At 36.5% G+C, this 13,637-nt stretch overlaps 1 protein-coding gene across 4 annotated transcripts in view; it reads right to left on the reverse strand.

Moving 5' to 3' along the window:
• The window catches only part of LOC128209167 (uncharacterized), a 37,247-nt gene extending 25,260 nt beyond the window's left edge, over nt 1–11,987 (reverse strand). For 3 of the 4 annotated variants that reach the window (XM_052913103.1, XM_052913084.1, XM_052913077.1), the window contains exon 1: nt 10,870–11,987. In XM_052913103.1, coding sequence (XP_052769063.1) covers nt 10,870–11,341 — 472 coding nt within the window. In that variant the 5' untranslated portion in view covers nt 11,342–11,987. The remainder of the gene's footprint in view (nt 1–10,869) is intronic. The other variant, XM_052913094.1, reaches the window with a different exon arrangement.
• Between the last annotated feature and the right edge of the window lie 1,650 nt (nt 11,988–13,637).

Raw genomic sequence — 13,637 nt, forward strand, 5'->3', positions numbered from 1 at the left:
ACAGCATCACGTCCTGTTTAAGACACATAATTTATTATATACAACAAAAAAGTAACTAGGTTGGCATCAAAGTGCTAAAATGTGTGTCTATGACTGTAATATGTATCTGGTGTCTACTGGCAAATAAAGACTATTTATTGAAATTAATTATGATGTACACTCACTCCCGGTTATTGAATTCATCAATGCAGACAATAATTGAGCCAGCCAGCAGTGTGCCCAATATTTTGCAACCACCATCGATTGACCGGAGATGTACGACGTTGGGCCGGCGGGTCCGCGCGTGATGCGAATACACGGACACGGCGAACCAGGAGCGTGGGCAAATGGCCAAATGGAATAATGAACACATAACAGTGTTTAATAACTTGCGGGGGACAGTCTATCCGAAAATTACCCCGATGAGAAAACTTCTTCAAAGGCAATGCAAATAATATTTATATACTAAACTATACGAACACTTTTCCTGGATTTTTTCAGGCGATTGCTTATTTTGTTTCCCCCCTCTGACCTTGGTCTACCAGTTTATAAAACATCAACGACATCAGTTATTAACTTGGGCGGCAAGATCAATTTATGAATACCGAGCGAGTACGAGGATGGTCAATAATCGGCAATAATTTTCTTATATGATGTCAAAGCTTCTGAATTTGTATAATTTCCTTTGAACAACTCCGTAAGCCTGATACCGACAAACATCATGCATAATTATTAACGTCCAACAGAATCTTCATTTCATACACAGTTCTACTTCTATAGATGCGAGTTTGGCTTTGGAAGGAAAATAAACAAATTCGCACGCGTCCTAATTAAAAAATACACGAATCGCAGAAACTACTGTATTAGCCTATTAACATTTGATATTGTATAAAATGTACGAGAGGAAATGTATACAGTTTAGTCTAGAGGTTCCTGGAATATTTACAGAGCGAGCCTCCAGCTTTCTGCAGGGGGAAGCGAGATGTCTTACGGCGACAGATGGTCGTTACCTGTCTAATATGATCTCAACACTCCAAATCTCGGTTATATTTATGTGTTTGCGTCCAATATGTGGCGTTGTGAACTACATATTAAAGAAATAAATCTTTATCGCTAACAATTGCCATCGTTATGTTCGATTTTTTTTTCAAAAGCCATTTCCTAGTTTTATCGAACAGTGAGTAAGCATGGCAAGAAAGAAAACGAGTTTTTCCAGACCTGTTAATATGATTTTAAAGATGTTCCGCTGTGCTTTTAATTTTGTTTAAAGATAACATATTTTAAGATATTTTTTTCAAAATATCTAAATATCTTAATTGTGCTTCCATGATAAGCTTTTCTTGAGAGGTTAAATGGGATCATCTTGTGGGAAAATCCGATAAGCCATCTGCAGCCTATTTATATCAGAAACCAGCAAAAATCTGCGGAATTAAATGATGATTACCATTTTCCAGCAGACCAGACCAATTTGTTCCTGTTTTTATCCGAATACAACATCAAAATTCCATTGCGACTATGATTTACAATGCAGAAGTCGGAGGCTGGCTGGTGCTTGGTTTTAGATAGTGTATTTTTGATCGATCCTGCCTGCCGTGGTTAGCCTGGAATCAATACACACGTACTCAAATATGGCTGTATCATTATACAAACATTTTTAACTAAGAAAGGGAGTTTCAGAAGTACAGAAATGTTTTTTTTTCTGTATGAATCAAGAGCTATCCGTCAAGTGACAATCATAAGAGATCCTTTCTTATGTCATAAAACATGCATTGTGTATGTTTTGTTCCCTGCAGCCTTTCTATTATATGAACTCAACTAATAGTCAGAACGAACACGAAAAACATGAATCAAAATTAAATGCACATGCTGCTCATAGGGCATGATGCATTTCTAAAAAAACATGCTCCAAGAAGGACCGAGAAGGAGGCTCCACTGTCCGCTTCATTAGCAGCCTAATAGCCATTTCAAGCAATAATTGACTGGATTATAGATCCCCTTATTATCTGGATATTTTTATTCTTCATTATATACTGCTCTTATTTTGCCTAGATTGGAACGAAATTTATTAAACTGATACCATCACGAACATAAGCAATACATTGGAAAGAAGTTCGCCTAGCAGGTTCTCAGCGAACTCTCAAGAGAAGCGCAGCACAGTTGAAGGTGGAAATTAGCTCATTTTAATCTCCACTGGGACCCGAGCACTCATCCTTGGACGTCATCCATGAAATACTCGTGTACAGACCTGCTTATCGCGGACAACTGTTTAGAAGTGGAGATATCGACGGAGAAATCGAACAGACTTCTATCGACCAGCAAGTCATCAAGTGTGATTTTATTTCCTGGAACTGTTCCGACCACTAAATATCTTATTACCTAGCCATCTTGAGGCAATGGTTCCAAGCAAAGCTATGCCATTGCTGCCGCAATTAAATAACACTATACCTCTCTGTTCTTGTAATACATAAGTATTTCTATTTATACTGGTAATAAAATGTTATTGTTCTTTATTAGCACGTCTCTCAGATCAATGTGCTGGTATTGGGCTAGATAATTTCGGTTAAACATAATTGTCGCGGGTCCAATTTAATAAAAATAACCATGCCCACCACAATAACAATATTTCGGACCATGTTTTTACAGACTAATTTGCTTCATTGACGTACAGTAAAATATTTTGAATAGACAAATAGGTCGGTCGTCTTGCTGTATTATTGGACCTAGATTAACAGATTGTTTGTATTTCAAACACAATTAGCGTTTTGACAGATTTAGTTTCATCATAGGGCAACAAACTAATAACACAAAACAAACCGACACACATGTAAGACGACTTTATGATTTGTTTTATTGGTTTAAGTAGAACGAGTGGATGAAGAACTAGACGTTACTAAATGGCAATTCTTAAATTGCTGAAATTAACATAATTTAAAACTGTATTATTTCACATTTCGAAAAAGCAACTAAACGAAATGTACATTACGCGTTCCGTGATTCAACTATCATACATGGCCACCTCAACATGACCAGCCTACACAGTTGCGTACAGTGACCCCGAACACGTGCCACCAACGAACGACATATCGTGCCATGTGGAGGACGTTTTGCTGTTCGAAAACATGCTAAAGTATAAATCATGCAAAGGAATCAAGATACTTCTCTAGAACCATCTGTCATCAAAGCGACACCTCCGGCTTCTCGTACTATTCATTGAGAATTTAAAGTCCCCGATGTGTATGTATAATTGATATCCAATGCGCATAACAGACACCACAGGAATGACTTTCTACGAATACACTTTTAGTTAATGATCCTGAAAAATCCCATTATGAGCCATTCAAACTATGAACTATCGGTGTTCAGATAGAATTCTATATTTTCTGTTATAAACAGCAATTCCCAAATGGCTTCAAAATCAATATGTATAAGGGATAATGTGAACATATATGAATATGCGGCTGCGATAGCGGAAACTTGTGGGTGCAGGGGATTCCACTTAATTTTCGTCTGCTCCGAGAAACCGCAGAATCAGCAGAAGAAGCGCCGAATATATCTCCTAGGAGACAATAGGAAATGCTACTTTAGGATGCCCAGGGAAGCATAAGAATATGAAAGGAAAGCAGACATAAAAGGCAAATGGTCTTTGCAAATTACACGCGTTGCTTATCCTCGACACCTCGTGTCCGGATTTGGCGCCAGGCTTTAAATGGAATGTGTTTTGAAGATAAGGTGAATGCACACAGTACACATGCCAACTTTATATGCATAATATCTCTTGCCATGTTTTGTTTTCTACGGACAATTGATTCTGAGAAGTTTGAAATCGACATCATTAAGTTGAAGAGAACAACTGACCCCGCAACTATTAAATTACATTGTTATCAAGATTATAGAAAACCGTCTGTACACTGAACAACAAATGGAACAAGTGAGTGTACATACGAATACAGAATTCCTGATAGACAAGCGGATAAGAAATCTAATCTGGCTAGTCGTGACTTTATCTCTTTTCACTTGGAAACAATTGATTGGTAAACAAGGTTCTTTTCGATTGTCCGCCTTAATCAAATGGACCTGATATAAAACCATACAAAACAAACAACACGAAATGAGGATTAATAGCACTACTATGCAGCTGGAGAGGAGAAATCGATCAGCGAATATAACGTTTCCAATTAGATTGCGAATGGATGAACAAATACTACAACAGAATCCCCAAACAGGGTGAAATTGAGGCGTCAAAGACATACTTGGAGGATGAATTACTGAGAATGGGTTCACCACAAATGTCATTTCGCCGACTGAACATTTATATTAGGCTCTTCTTGAGAATAAAGTGTGTCAATTTTGCCACTACATCGGCCTATGATTTGACAAGAGAAAACCAAACTCTCTAAATGTCTTTATTCAAATTGGACTTATTTCCCGAACCAAAAACAAATACAACAGATAGCACTGTAAGTGTACATTGTATTTCAAACCAATGATCGTTTCCATATTCCTACTGTGAGTTACGCGCCTTTAATGAAATACAACATAAACTCGAGGGTAGATAGTACACATACTCTGACAATGTTAATATGAATTGGCCAAACCCAATAGCCAAAACCTTCACGGCGCACAAGGCCTAAAATACATTCAAACAGAGACACACGACATACAAAACAACAAAATGCATCATGATATTTTCATTAATAAACGTTAGTTACCTAACAGAATAGCTGTCATATTTAGTGTTGAACTGAACTCCAAGTCAATGACCTCTCTGTGTTGACCCTAACCTTAGCCGCCACCAGTAGCAATCAAGTGATATGAGAACATAAGTATAATTATTGTGATATGAAGGTAATAAATACATCGCCCATGCTAACATCAAACGGCTCTTGTTACTACTGGCCTGCAGTAGATCAGGAAGAGACTACCACTTCAATTGGCCGTCGAGTTCAATTAGGGAAATATAAGGGGAAATGATAAAATAATGACTAAGGATGCTATTTTGTTACAAAAATGGAAGCTTTCCAAAAGAGCTTTCAGAAAGCGCTGTTAATGCATTTCCATTGAAGTAATTCGGTCTGATGACCTAATGGCCCAACCTTACATCACAGTTTAAGGAACTAGTATAACTGTGGTCTGCCTCGCATGGGTCTTTGCATCTTTATCATAAAAAACATTTGTCATAGGCTAACAGTCTAGGTTTAAGACAGGTATTTAAAAAAAAAATAAGTGTGGGCTTTCAAGAATTTAAAAAATGTGTGCATGTCAATGGCCGTCACTGACTCGGGTACTTGACTCTTGTATGTCACAAGAGAGTGAGAGGATCTAATCAAACAGTTCCCACCCATCGAGCATTTCCGCTGTGTCGCCCATATACAGACGTGGGTAAAGTGTGAACGGCTTTACAACTGCTAATAAACTACCCCCGCTATGTAAACAATGTTCACATTCTTGAGCGTCTTAAATGTTATGCAAAGTTTTTCCATCGAAATATTGTGAAAAAAAAAATCACAATTTGAATGAAATTTTAGGATCGGCGTTCAACCACAAATGTGTAAACGTTCTTTGATATGTATCTTTCTTCATACTTTTTTGCACTCGTACCATGTTTATTAATGAAATTACCGGAGACACTGTTCTGCAATGCAATCAAGAACAAATAAAACATGAGACGAGTAATAGTCCTCGTAAAAGGCATTAACAATATATATTAGTGCTCTTTGACCACGAACATCCAACCGCACTAGTTTTATGGTCTATCAAACATGAAATGAGTGACTCTACTTTGTTTTGACTGAAATATGTAAGATACAAAGCTTCTGCTATTTCTCATCCTGGAGACAATAAGATACATAGCTTCTTACGTATGACATGATACCTTGAATATGCCAACACACTCAATGACCTTCAACATACAGCCAAGGTCACAGAACCAAGGATTAGTCTATCAGGTGGTGTCTGCACGGAACGAAGGATCGGAACTAGAGCCCTTGTTCAGTAAAGATATAAGTCGTAAATTGCAAATCGAGCTTTGCTTGAGTCTTAAACTTGATCCTAGATTCGAGAAATTAGACGAATCACATATCACCAAGAATGAGGTTCTTACAGATTTAAGTCCTTAGTAGAAACGTTGTCCAGACGTGCATGTAAGCGGAGAGGAGATACGGAGAGGTACGGAGAGGAGGTACGGAGAGGTACGGAGGATCTAGCGACAGGCGTTTTGACCTTTCCTATTCACAATATGTTCTGAATGCTACAGTTTTGCAGGTCACTTCTTTTGACTGTAAGCCATTAAATTTTAAATATTGTAATGTTCACCTATGATAAATGCATTAATCGATATTTTAAGTAAGTTTAATGCAGCTATAAAACAGATGATTTTGCAGCGTAATAGATAATTACTGCACGTTTTTTTTTCTCAAAATGAGTGGTGAGGTTATGCCAAGCTCACAAGGTACCACTGAAGGTCCCCTGTCGCTTGTTTGCTCCTCGCTTCAGGCAGCAGAGTTGAAAGAAAGTGTACCGTTTTGTTTTGTATCTGCAAACCCGAAACGTAATGTTATGGATAATAAAAGTAGAATAATATTTGCAGCTAGGATAACAAAAGATTACTTTTATTATTTACTTCAAACAGCGCTGTCAAATAATTGCGTTTAAATTAGGCGCTGAAATAATAATTCACTGTCATAAAGTCTCTATTGAAATATTGAATGTGATTAACGCAAGAAGCTAACGGGGTTATATCAGTTCACAGTTTTTGGCGAAATAACGATGACTTTGTGGTTTTCATTGAAATGTCAGTTAAAAAGTAAATTCTTTGATAAAACAATGAAAGTGTATTTTGAAACCCGAGGCAATCGAGAGTTGTGTACGATCCTTTAACGTCCTCGGGGGTATGGTGCGTCCTGTTTATTATGTCAATTCATTGGTTGGGGTATACATTTCTTTGAAATGACAAATGTTTTGTAGGAGTTGAGCAAAAGTACGATTACAGCTTAAGTTGTAGGAAGATAACATTTGCAATTTGCTAAAAGCAATCATTACGGTACATGGTGGTACGGCGGGAGATACCGAGCTACTTCATTACTTAAACAGGAGATGTAGCTTTTATCAATCGTTTAAAAGCTAAGTAAATTACACTTACAATATAAATTTCATTTTAAATAGTAAAGAAAAAAAGTTCATGTCTCGATATTTTTGGCAAATGTTTGCAAAATGCACTTTAGCTTTCCCTATCAGTTGCCAAACTTTGAGATAAAATAGTTTAAGACAATTTAACGGCATTGTACTCGGTTGAAAATGGCCCGTGACGCAGCATGCTGCAATAACGAGCATCAAACTATGACCTTGCCACCCTCCGCCCCATTCCATCACCATGATTAAAGAAGCCTGACAGTTTCATACCGGTTTGTATCTAATTATATTTTGTAAGATACCCAATTTGATCCCACACCGGAAGGTCTGTTTTGCCTCCTGGCTAAAATGCACCCAGAACCAGACGTCCGTGTGTGTTTGGCTGTTTATTGAGGATGGATGGTCACCATTATGTGCGGTGAAAAATATCTATGTGCATCAACCCTCTTACATATCTGAGTCACAACCAGCCGCCATCATACACTTGGTTGACACCCTGTTTGTAACTTATGTTGTATATATATATGTAGGGGGAGTATGCTCTTACTCATAAACCACCAAACAAAGACTTTCTACAGGTCTAATTAGCCATACAATCATTGCTCATTCTTAATGGCCAGAATCAATAAGGAAAAGTTCGACATACAAACGGCAAAAGAAAGCTGGTACAATTATAAATTATGCCGGAGACAAAAAACTAATAAAAGTCATAGGAACTCAGCACGGACGGATTGATGACTCATGTGCTACCCCAATAACTATTGTGAGTTACGCAGTCCCCGCATCATACCTCCGCCCAGACATAGACTTCATAAAACTAGGCAACAACTCTAGTTAATCATACGAAAATACCACCTTTGAAAATGGTGAAGGCTTTTGTTAATGAGGAATCCAGACGGCAGTGAATGCTGTTCAGGACTAGGTGGTTTGTGCACACCACCCGGTTATTGACATTAGTACAAAACAGCGTCAATGTAACAAATTTGACTATGCAATTCCGCTTATAAAGATATAGATGGGTGTTTATAAAAGTCCATATGGCGTTCTGGAAGAATAGTTTGTGAGACAATTTAAGTTATATATTATAAATGTATAGGTATACTTCTAGTCTGTTTTTTGAGGTAAAACTCACTTACCGTTGCCAGGGCTTAAATTCCCTCGAAAACAGACGAGGCATCAATACCATCAGAACTGCTATCATAGAGAAACTACATCTTCTTAAAATTTCCTAACGATGTATGCGGACAAATCTTGCTGTAGGAAATTGCATTTGAGAAATTGAAATTCAGTTTGAAGAAACTTTTAGATTAGAAAAATAAATTATTTATTCAGCGAATATTTCACTCTCTCTGTCTCTCTGTGTCTCTCTTATGGAAAATAAGGATTTCGATCATTTGATAGAATGACAATACACACAATATCCCCGAGCAGATATAAACTGTACACTCAATATTTCTGTCTGCTTTTTCTTCGTTTTTCATAATTGTAATTGTTTTAGCTGCAACTGTGGTTCATTTAGTTAGGAAAAAGCTGTTTGATGCTGAATTCATTCTTGATTACAATTTACTATTTGTGTGCGGTTCATTACTTAAAATGATTCGTCGAAAACAATTACCTAATGGATATCGTTGTTTAAAATCAAAACATGAGACGTGAAGTAGTTCCATTGAACCTCATCACCAGATATTCTGTTGTTTTTTTTACTTTCTTTTAATCACTTTGCTTATTTTTATTTCGGGTTTGTAAAAATAGTAAATGAACAAAATCAATCACTGGTTTATAAATGGATGACATTAAAGCGAAGTTTGGCACGAATCACATACATCATTCATATAATATACGTCTAGGTACTGGAACAACATACTTCAACAGAAAAACATGCTTCCCACGGGACTGCTTTTGGAAAATGAAACTAGGAATCTGAAACCGGGACATAATCAAATCGATACGAAACGATTAATGGACAGAGTGGTATTAAAACAATGAGGCCTGCGTGCCGATAACAAAGGTCAAGGTCACTCCACTATGACCTCCTATCTGAAAACAGCTTTTTCATAACAGTTCCATTGATAGTTTATCTATAAATCATATTTCATAGTAATGAAAAACAAAGCAGCACCATGATTTTATTTAACACCTTAGCAATCAATTATAATTTAAATTGATTTTCCTGTCAGCAGAATACCGTTTGATCAATTTTAAAACAGAGCCTAATTACATTTATCGGTAGCGATATTGAGGCAACACCAATTTGCATATATACAAAAAAAATCTCACTTTTTCTGAGATTGATTATTCTTTCAAAGAAAACTGACAATTCCGCTGTGTTGTTTCCCTGTTTATTTCGAAATTTAGGAGGAATTTTAAAGCACAAGTTGAATCGTATTTCAGGATGGTGAGAATACCAAATAAAGATGACATGTCTATCAATTGTAAGCTTAAACAGGATGTGTTCAAGAAACTAAAACGAGTGTCACATTCCGAATTCTATAGTTTTCCTTGTATGCACAATGGTGCATCTGATAAAGAATCGTAAAGATGAACTTAATCCGCAGGCGCAATTTACTTCCGGATAATTAACTACGTATATAGTAGCACTTCTTAGTGAAAAACGTAATAATTACGCCGGTAATTAACCTGACAGGCGTACAGCGCTAACGTCATATCTAGCATACGTTTTCTTGATTTTAGCCATCAACGTAAAGTATTTATCTATCAGCTTTATAATAACTGCGTGTCTTGCATTTGTCAGTGAGTTTTATTTATGTAGTATGCGCGTCCTGTAACAAGTTTTGTATTTCAATTTGACAACAAATTTAGATGCACGTTCATAAGGAGAACAGATACGGATTTTGAATATGGCATTCTATTCATTATTTCATCTGTAGGATGAATTCAAAGGTTTCATAAATTCACACACCTGAAATAAACGTTCATATGGGAGACGAATTTATAATGAAAAACTGCAGCGGGTTTCAATTATTTATCGTGACACGATTTTCAAGTGTTTTGTTTACAATGTAAATAGAATCCATTTTCATTAAAATGGGTCTTATCTCTAGATTAACAAATACAATAAACGTATTAACAAATTTAAATTTGGCCAGACCAGGTTTTTTAAGTGTATGCAGAACTGCCTTATTTACGAATATTTCGGCATCTCTCCTAATAGTTGACCTTCCCTAACAGTAACTTGATACACCGGAACGAAAAAACGTTATCAAAATCTCAAAAACGTTCTGTTATATTTCGTAAACGATTAATTAAGATTCCCAACATGATTACACAGGATTCTATACTGCCTTGTGCAATACCTCTTATTGTGTCTATCTATTTTATATAATTACAGATGACAAATTCTTTAAATATTTGATAAGACCACGGTACAGTTAAAGTGTTTATATGAATTTAAGTTGTTAAATATTGATAGGTGGTATGAGTATTTCAGGCTTACAAACATTATACAGTATACAGCTTGCATATTTTATCTTGTCAACAAGATATTCATATCATCCTATGACTCGAATATACCTTAAATATACATTGCGTTTAACATTAAGCTCAACTTTCTTTAAGTATTAAAGGCAATCCCTTTTAGATATGCCGGTTTAATGATTAAGTATGTGCCTCTTTAATAACCGTACATTGTTGAATGGCCACTGTGTATTAATTAAGGATATCGCGGTGACTTTTCGACTTAAATTTTCTTTCTAAATATTAAGCCCAACGTCATTTCAATAAAATAGCAAATGAAACACTTACAGCATGGTGGTTTATTGCATAGTATTTTCTTGATGTCCTTCTTGCCCCGTTTAAAGTTCTTCCGGTCCCTATTGGAGATGGGCATGGCGGACGTTCGGAAGAAGTCATGTTCCACCGTCCTCTGCAGGAAGAGGATATACTCGGCACCTTTGTCGAGGTTGGCGATACAGGCGCGCGGGTCCTCCAGCCCGAACTCCCCGACCGTCACGAGGCTCGGCCCCCGCCGGCTTAACAACGGCTTTAACAGACTAGAACCCTTTAAAATACTCCGTTTGTTTTTTATTAGCACTGTTGCATTATAATGACGATCTAACGGTGGTAATTTTTGAGACAATTTGACTAAAATTACAATATCAGCTAAATATGCACTTGACGCTGGGTCCACAAATTCCTTTTCACAGTTTAAGCACCAGACGTGGTACAAACATAACAGTAATCCTAATAGTATGAATCTCAACCTAAATAACTTCATTTTCAGTGTCTAACTTTAGCACAAAACAACCTGAAGATTAACACACTCTACACTCCAATTGAAAAATCCGAATAAAATATTTATAAACCTCTTCAATGAGACCAGAAGACAAGATCATTTTAAACTGAATGATCGAACTCTCTAAATTACTCGATCGAATCAAAGCATTCATTCATTCTATCTTAACTTTCAGTTATTGATATCGTTCAGTGTTCAGTCTGTACACACAGATCTTTACTACAAATATGAGCGAGCCGCATTGACTATTTCGTCTATATATATTTAAAAGCGTTATCATACTACAGCCCGTCTCGTTTGATAGCCATCTACCTGGTGAGTTACATAGAGCATAAAACCACTTTGCTTTAAAACAGTCTAACCACCGCTGAACGTTAATGATTCGTTTTCTTCAAAATTAACCTCCAATTTTGCTATTCAATTATCCTTAAGTATAATTTCTAAGACTTTAATTATGTTTCTGTTATTACTAATGTGTTTTTATTCTTTTCGCAAAACAGTAGTACAGTACGTAAAAGCTAGCTCGCTTCACTTTCACAGTTTGTTCAGTATGAAGTATAGACTATGAATAAACCAAGGAATTGGAAGCTGTATTTTTTAGCACGCACTCTCCTGAGATGTCTGCTACATACAGTACGTCCAATCCAGCCTTCCCACCACAATCAGATGATTTTCTTCTCAGCAATTTCTTGATATCGCCGTAAACAGACTACATTGATTTGCTTCAATACGACCACTGCGGAGTGGGATTTAAAACTTGTCTCTCCAACTCAGGGCACTTATATCTAACCGATAGCCTGTTTTGTTTTTCTACAAAAGCAATTGCACGAACCAATTGCCACCGTTTTAATCCCTCTCAGCCTGTTTTATCACGCTATATCACTTGGGCTGTACATCGTGCCCAATTGCCATCTATTATGCTTAATTTAACATTAAAATATTCGATACAAACTCACTTCTGCAGAACCGCCGAATAAATGTTTTGGAGAATGCTCCAGTTATATACAAAAATATCATCATTACAAAGACATATCGATGATTCCGAGGCAACTCATCAGCGAGTTATTGTCATTTAAAGCTTATCGATAACACTTGTTTCGTAGTTCTAATCACTGCTCCGTACACTAGCTATATTGACTTGTAACACATTGCCGGAGAGTTTCTCATGCTACAGGTGTTGTTCAGCTCATTAATCCATAATAACTACAACAATGAAACTCACAACATTATTTGGCAATAAGGAAACTCGAAGTTTCGCAACCAGTACCTTTCATCCTATTATCTATTTTGTACACGTCACCCTGTTCACGCTGTTGTGTTTGAAATGAAGCAACGTTTTGGGTAACAGGTACGTTAGAACACGAACGTCATTTCAGTGAACTATATTCTACCATGGTTCCGTTCGTCAACTGTCAGTAGATATATAGATTGACTGCCTGCTCAAAATGACCGTACCAGCTATCATGAGAAGGCCGAACAGCTTTCCAATAGCTTGTTAATCGACCACACCACCACAGATAGCCCATACACACTTGTCATATGAATTACAACAACTAGACAGTAATTCACTTTTCTTTATGCATGTTAAGATGGACTGCGTTGGTGATTACATTGAATCAGTTCCAACAACAATCAATTAAAGCAACATTGTAATCCGCAACTAACCATTCCAATTACTTTAATTTCCCAAATGGAATTATGCAATGAAATTTTAAGACGGCTCGCTGAATCAAGTCAAAGGCAACCGTTGATATCACCGCATCAGGAATATAAAACTGCCTGGAACAGTCCCCTCAAGTATTTAAATTCAATGGTTTGCTTCAAGTAATTAAATTCAATGGTTTGATTTTCAATTTCTGGTGTCAACAAAGATTACGTTTGATATCCAAATAAGGAAAGCATTTAATATCTGAAATATTAAAACTGTTGAAATTAAAATAAAAAAACACACTATTAAGTAATGCTTTCATAAGCGTTTACAAAAACGTTGTTCAGTTAAATAGTCCAGTTTGGCACTGTTGACTTCAAACATCTGTTGGACTAATTTAGGTTATCCTCTGTGTCATCCAGTGATAAACTTTTCAATATATTTACAGTATTCAAGCAGTTCTATTATTGGTGATATCCCCATGGTTTAATAGCTTTACAGTGGCATAGGGACACAGTTAAAATAGTAAAAGAACGTAATTGTAGTTTTTCATTCAAAAATCATCGTTCATTGATAAAGGTAAACTCGCATTCATAATCGGAAGTAGGCCAAGTACAAATATTCATCAAT

This window comes from Mya arenaria, chromosome 2 (assembly GCF_026914265.1).
Source record: "Mya arenaria isolate MELC-2E11 chromosome 2, ASM2691426v1".
NCBI lineage: Eukaryota > Metazoa > Mollusca > Bivalvia > Myida > Myidae > Mya > Mya arenaria.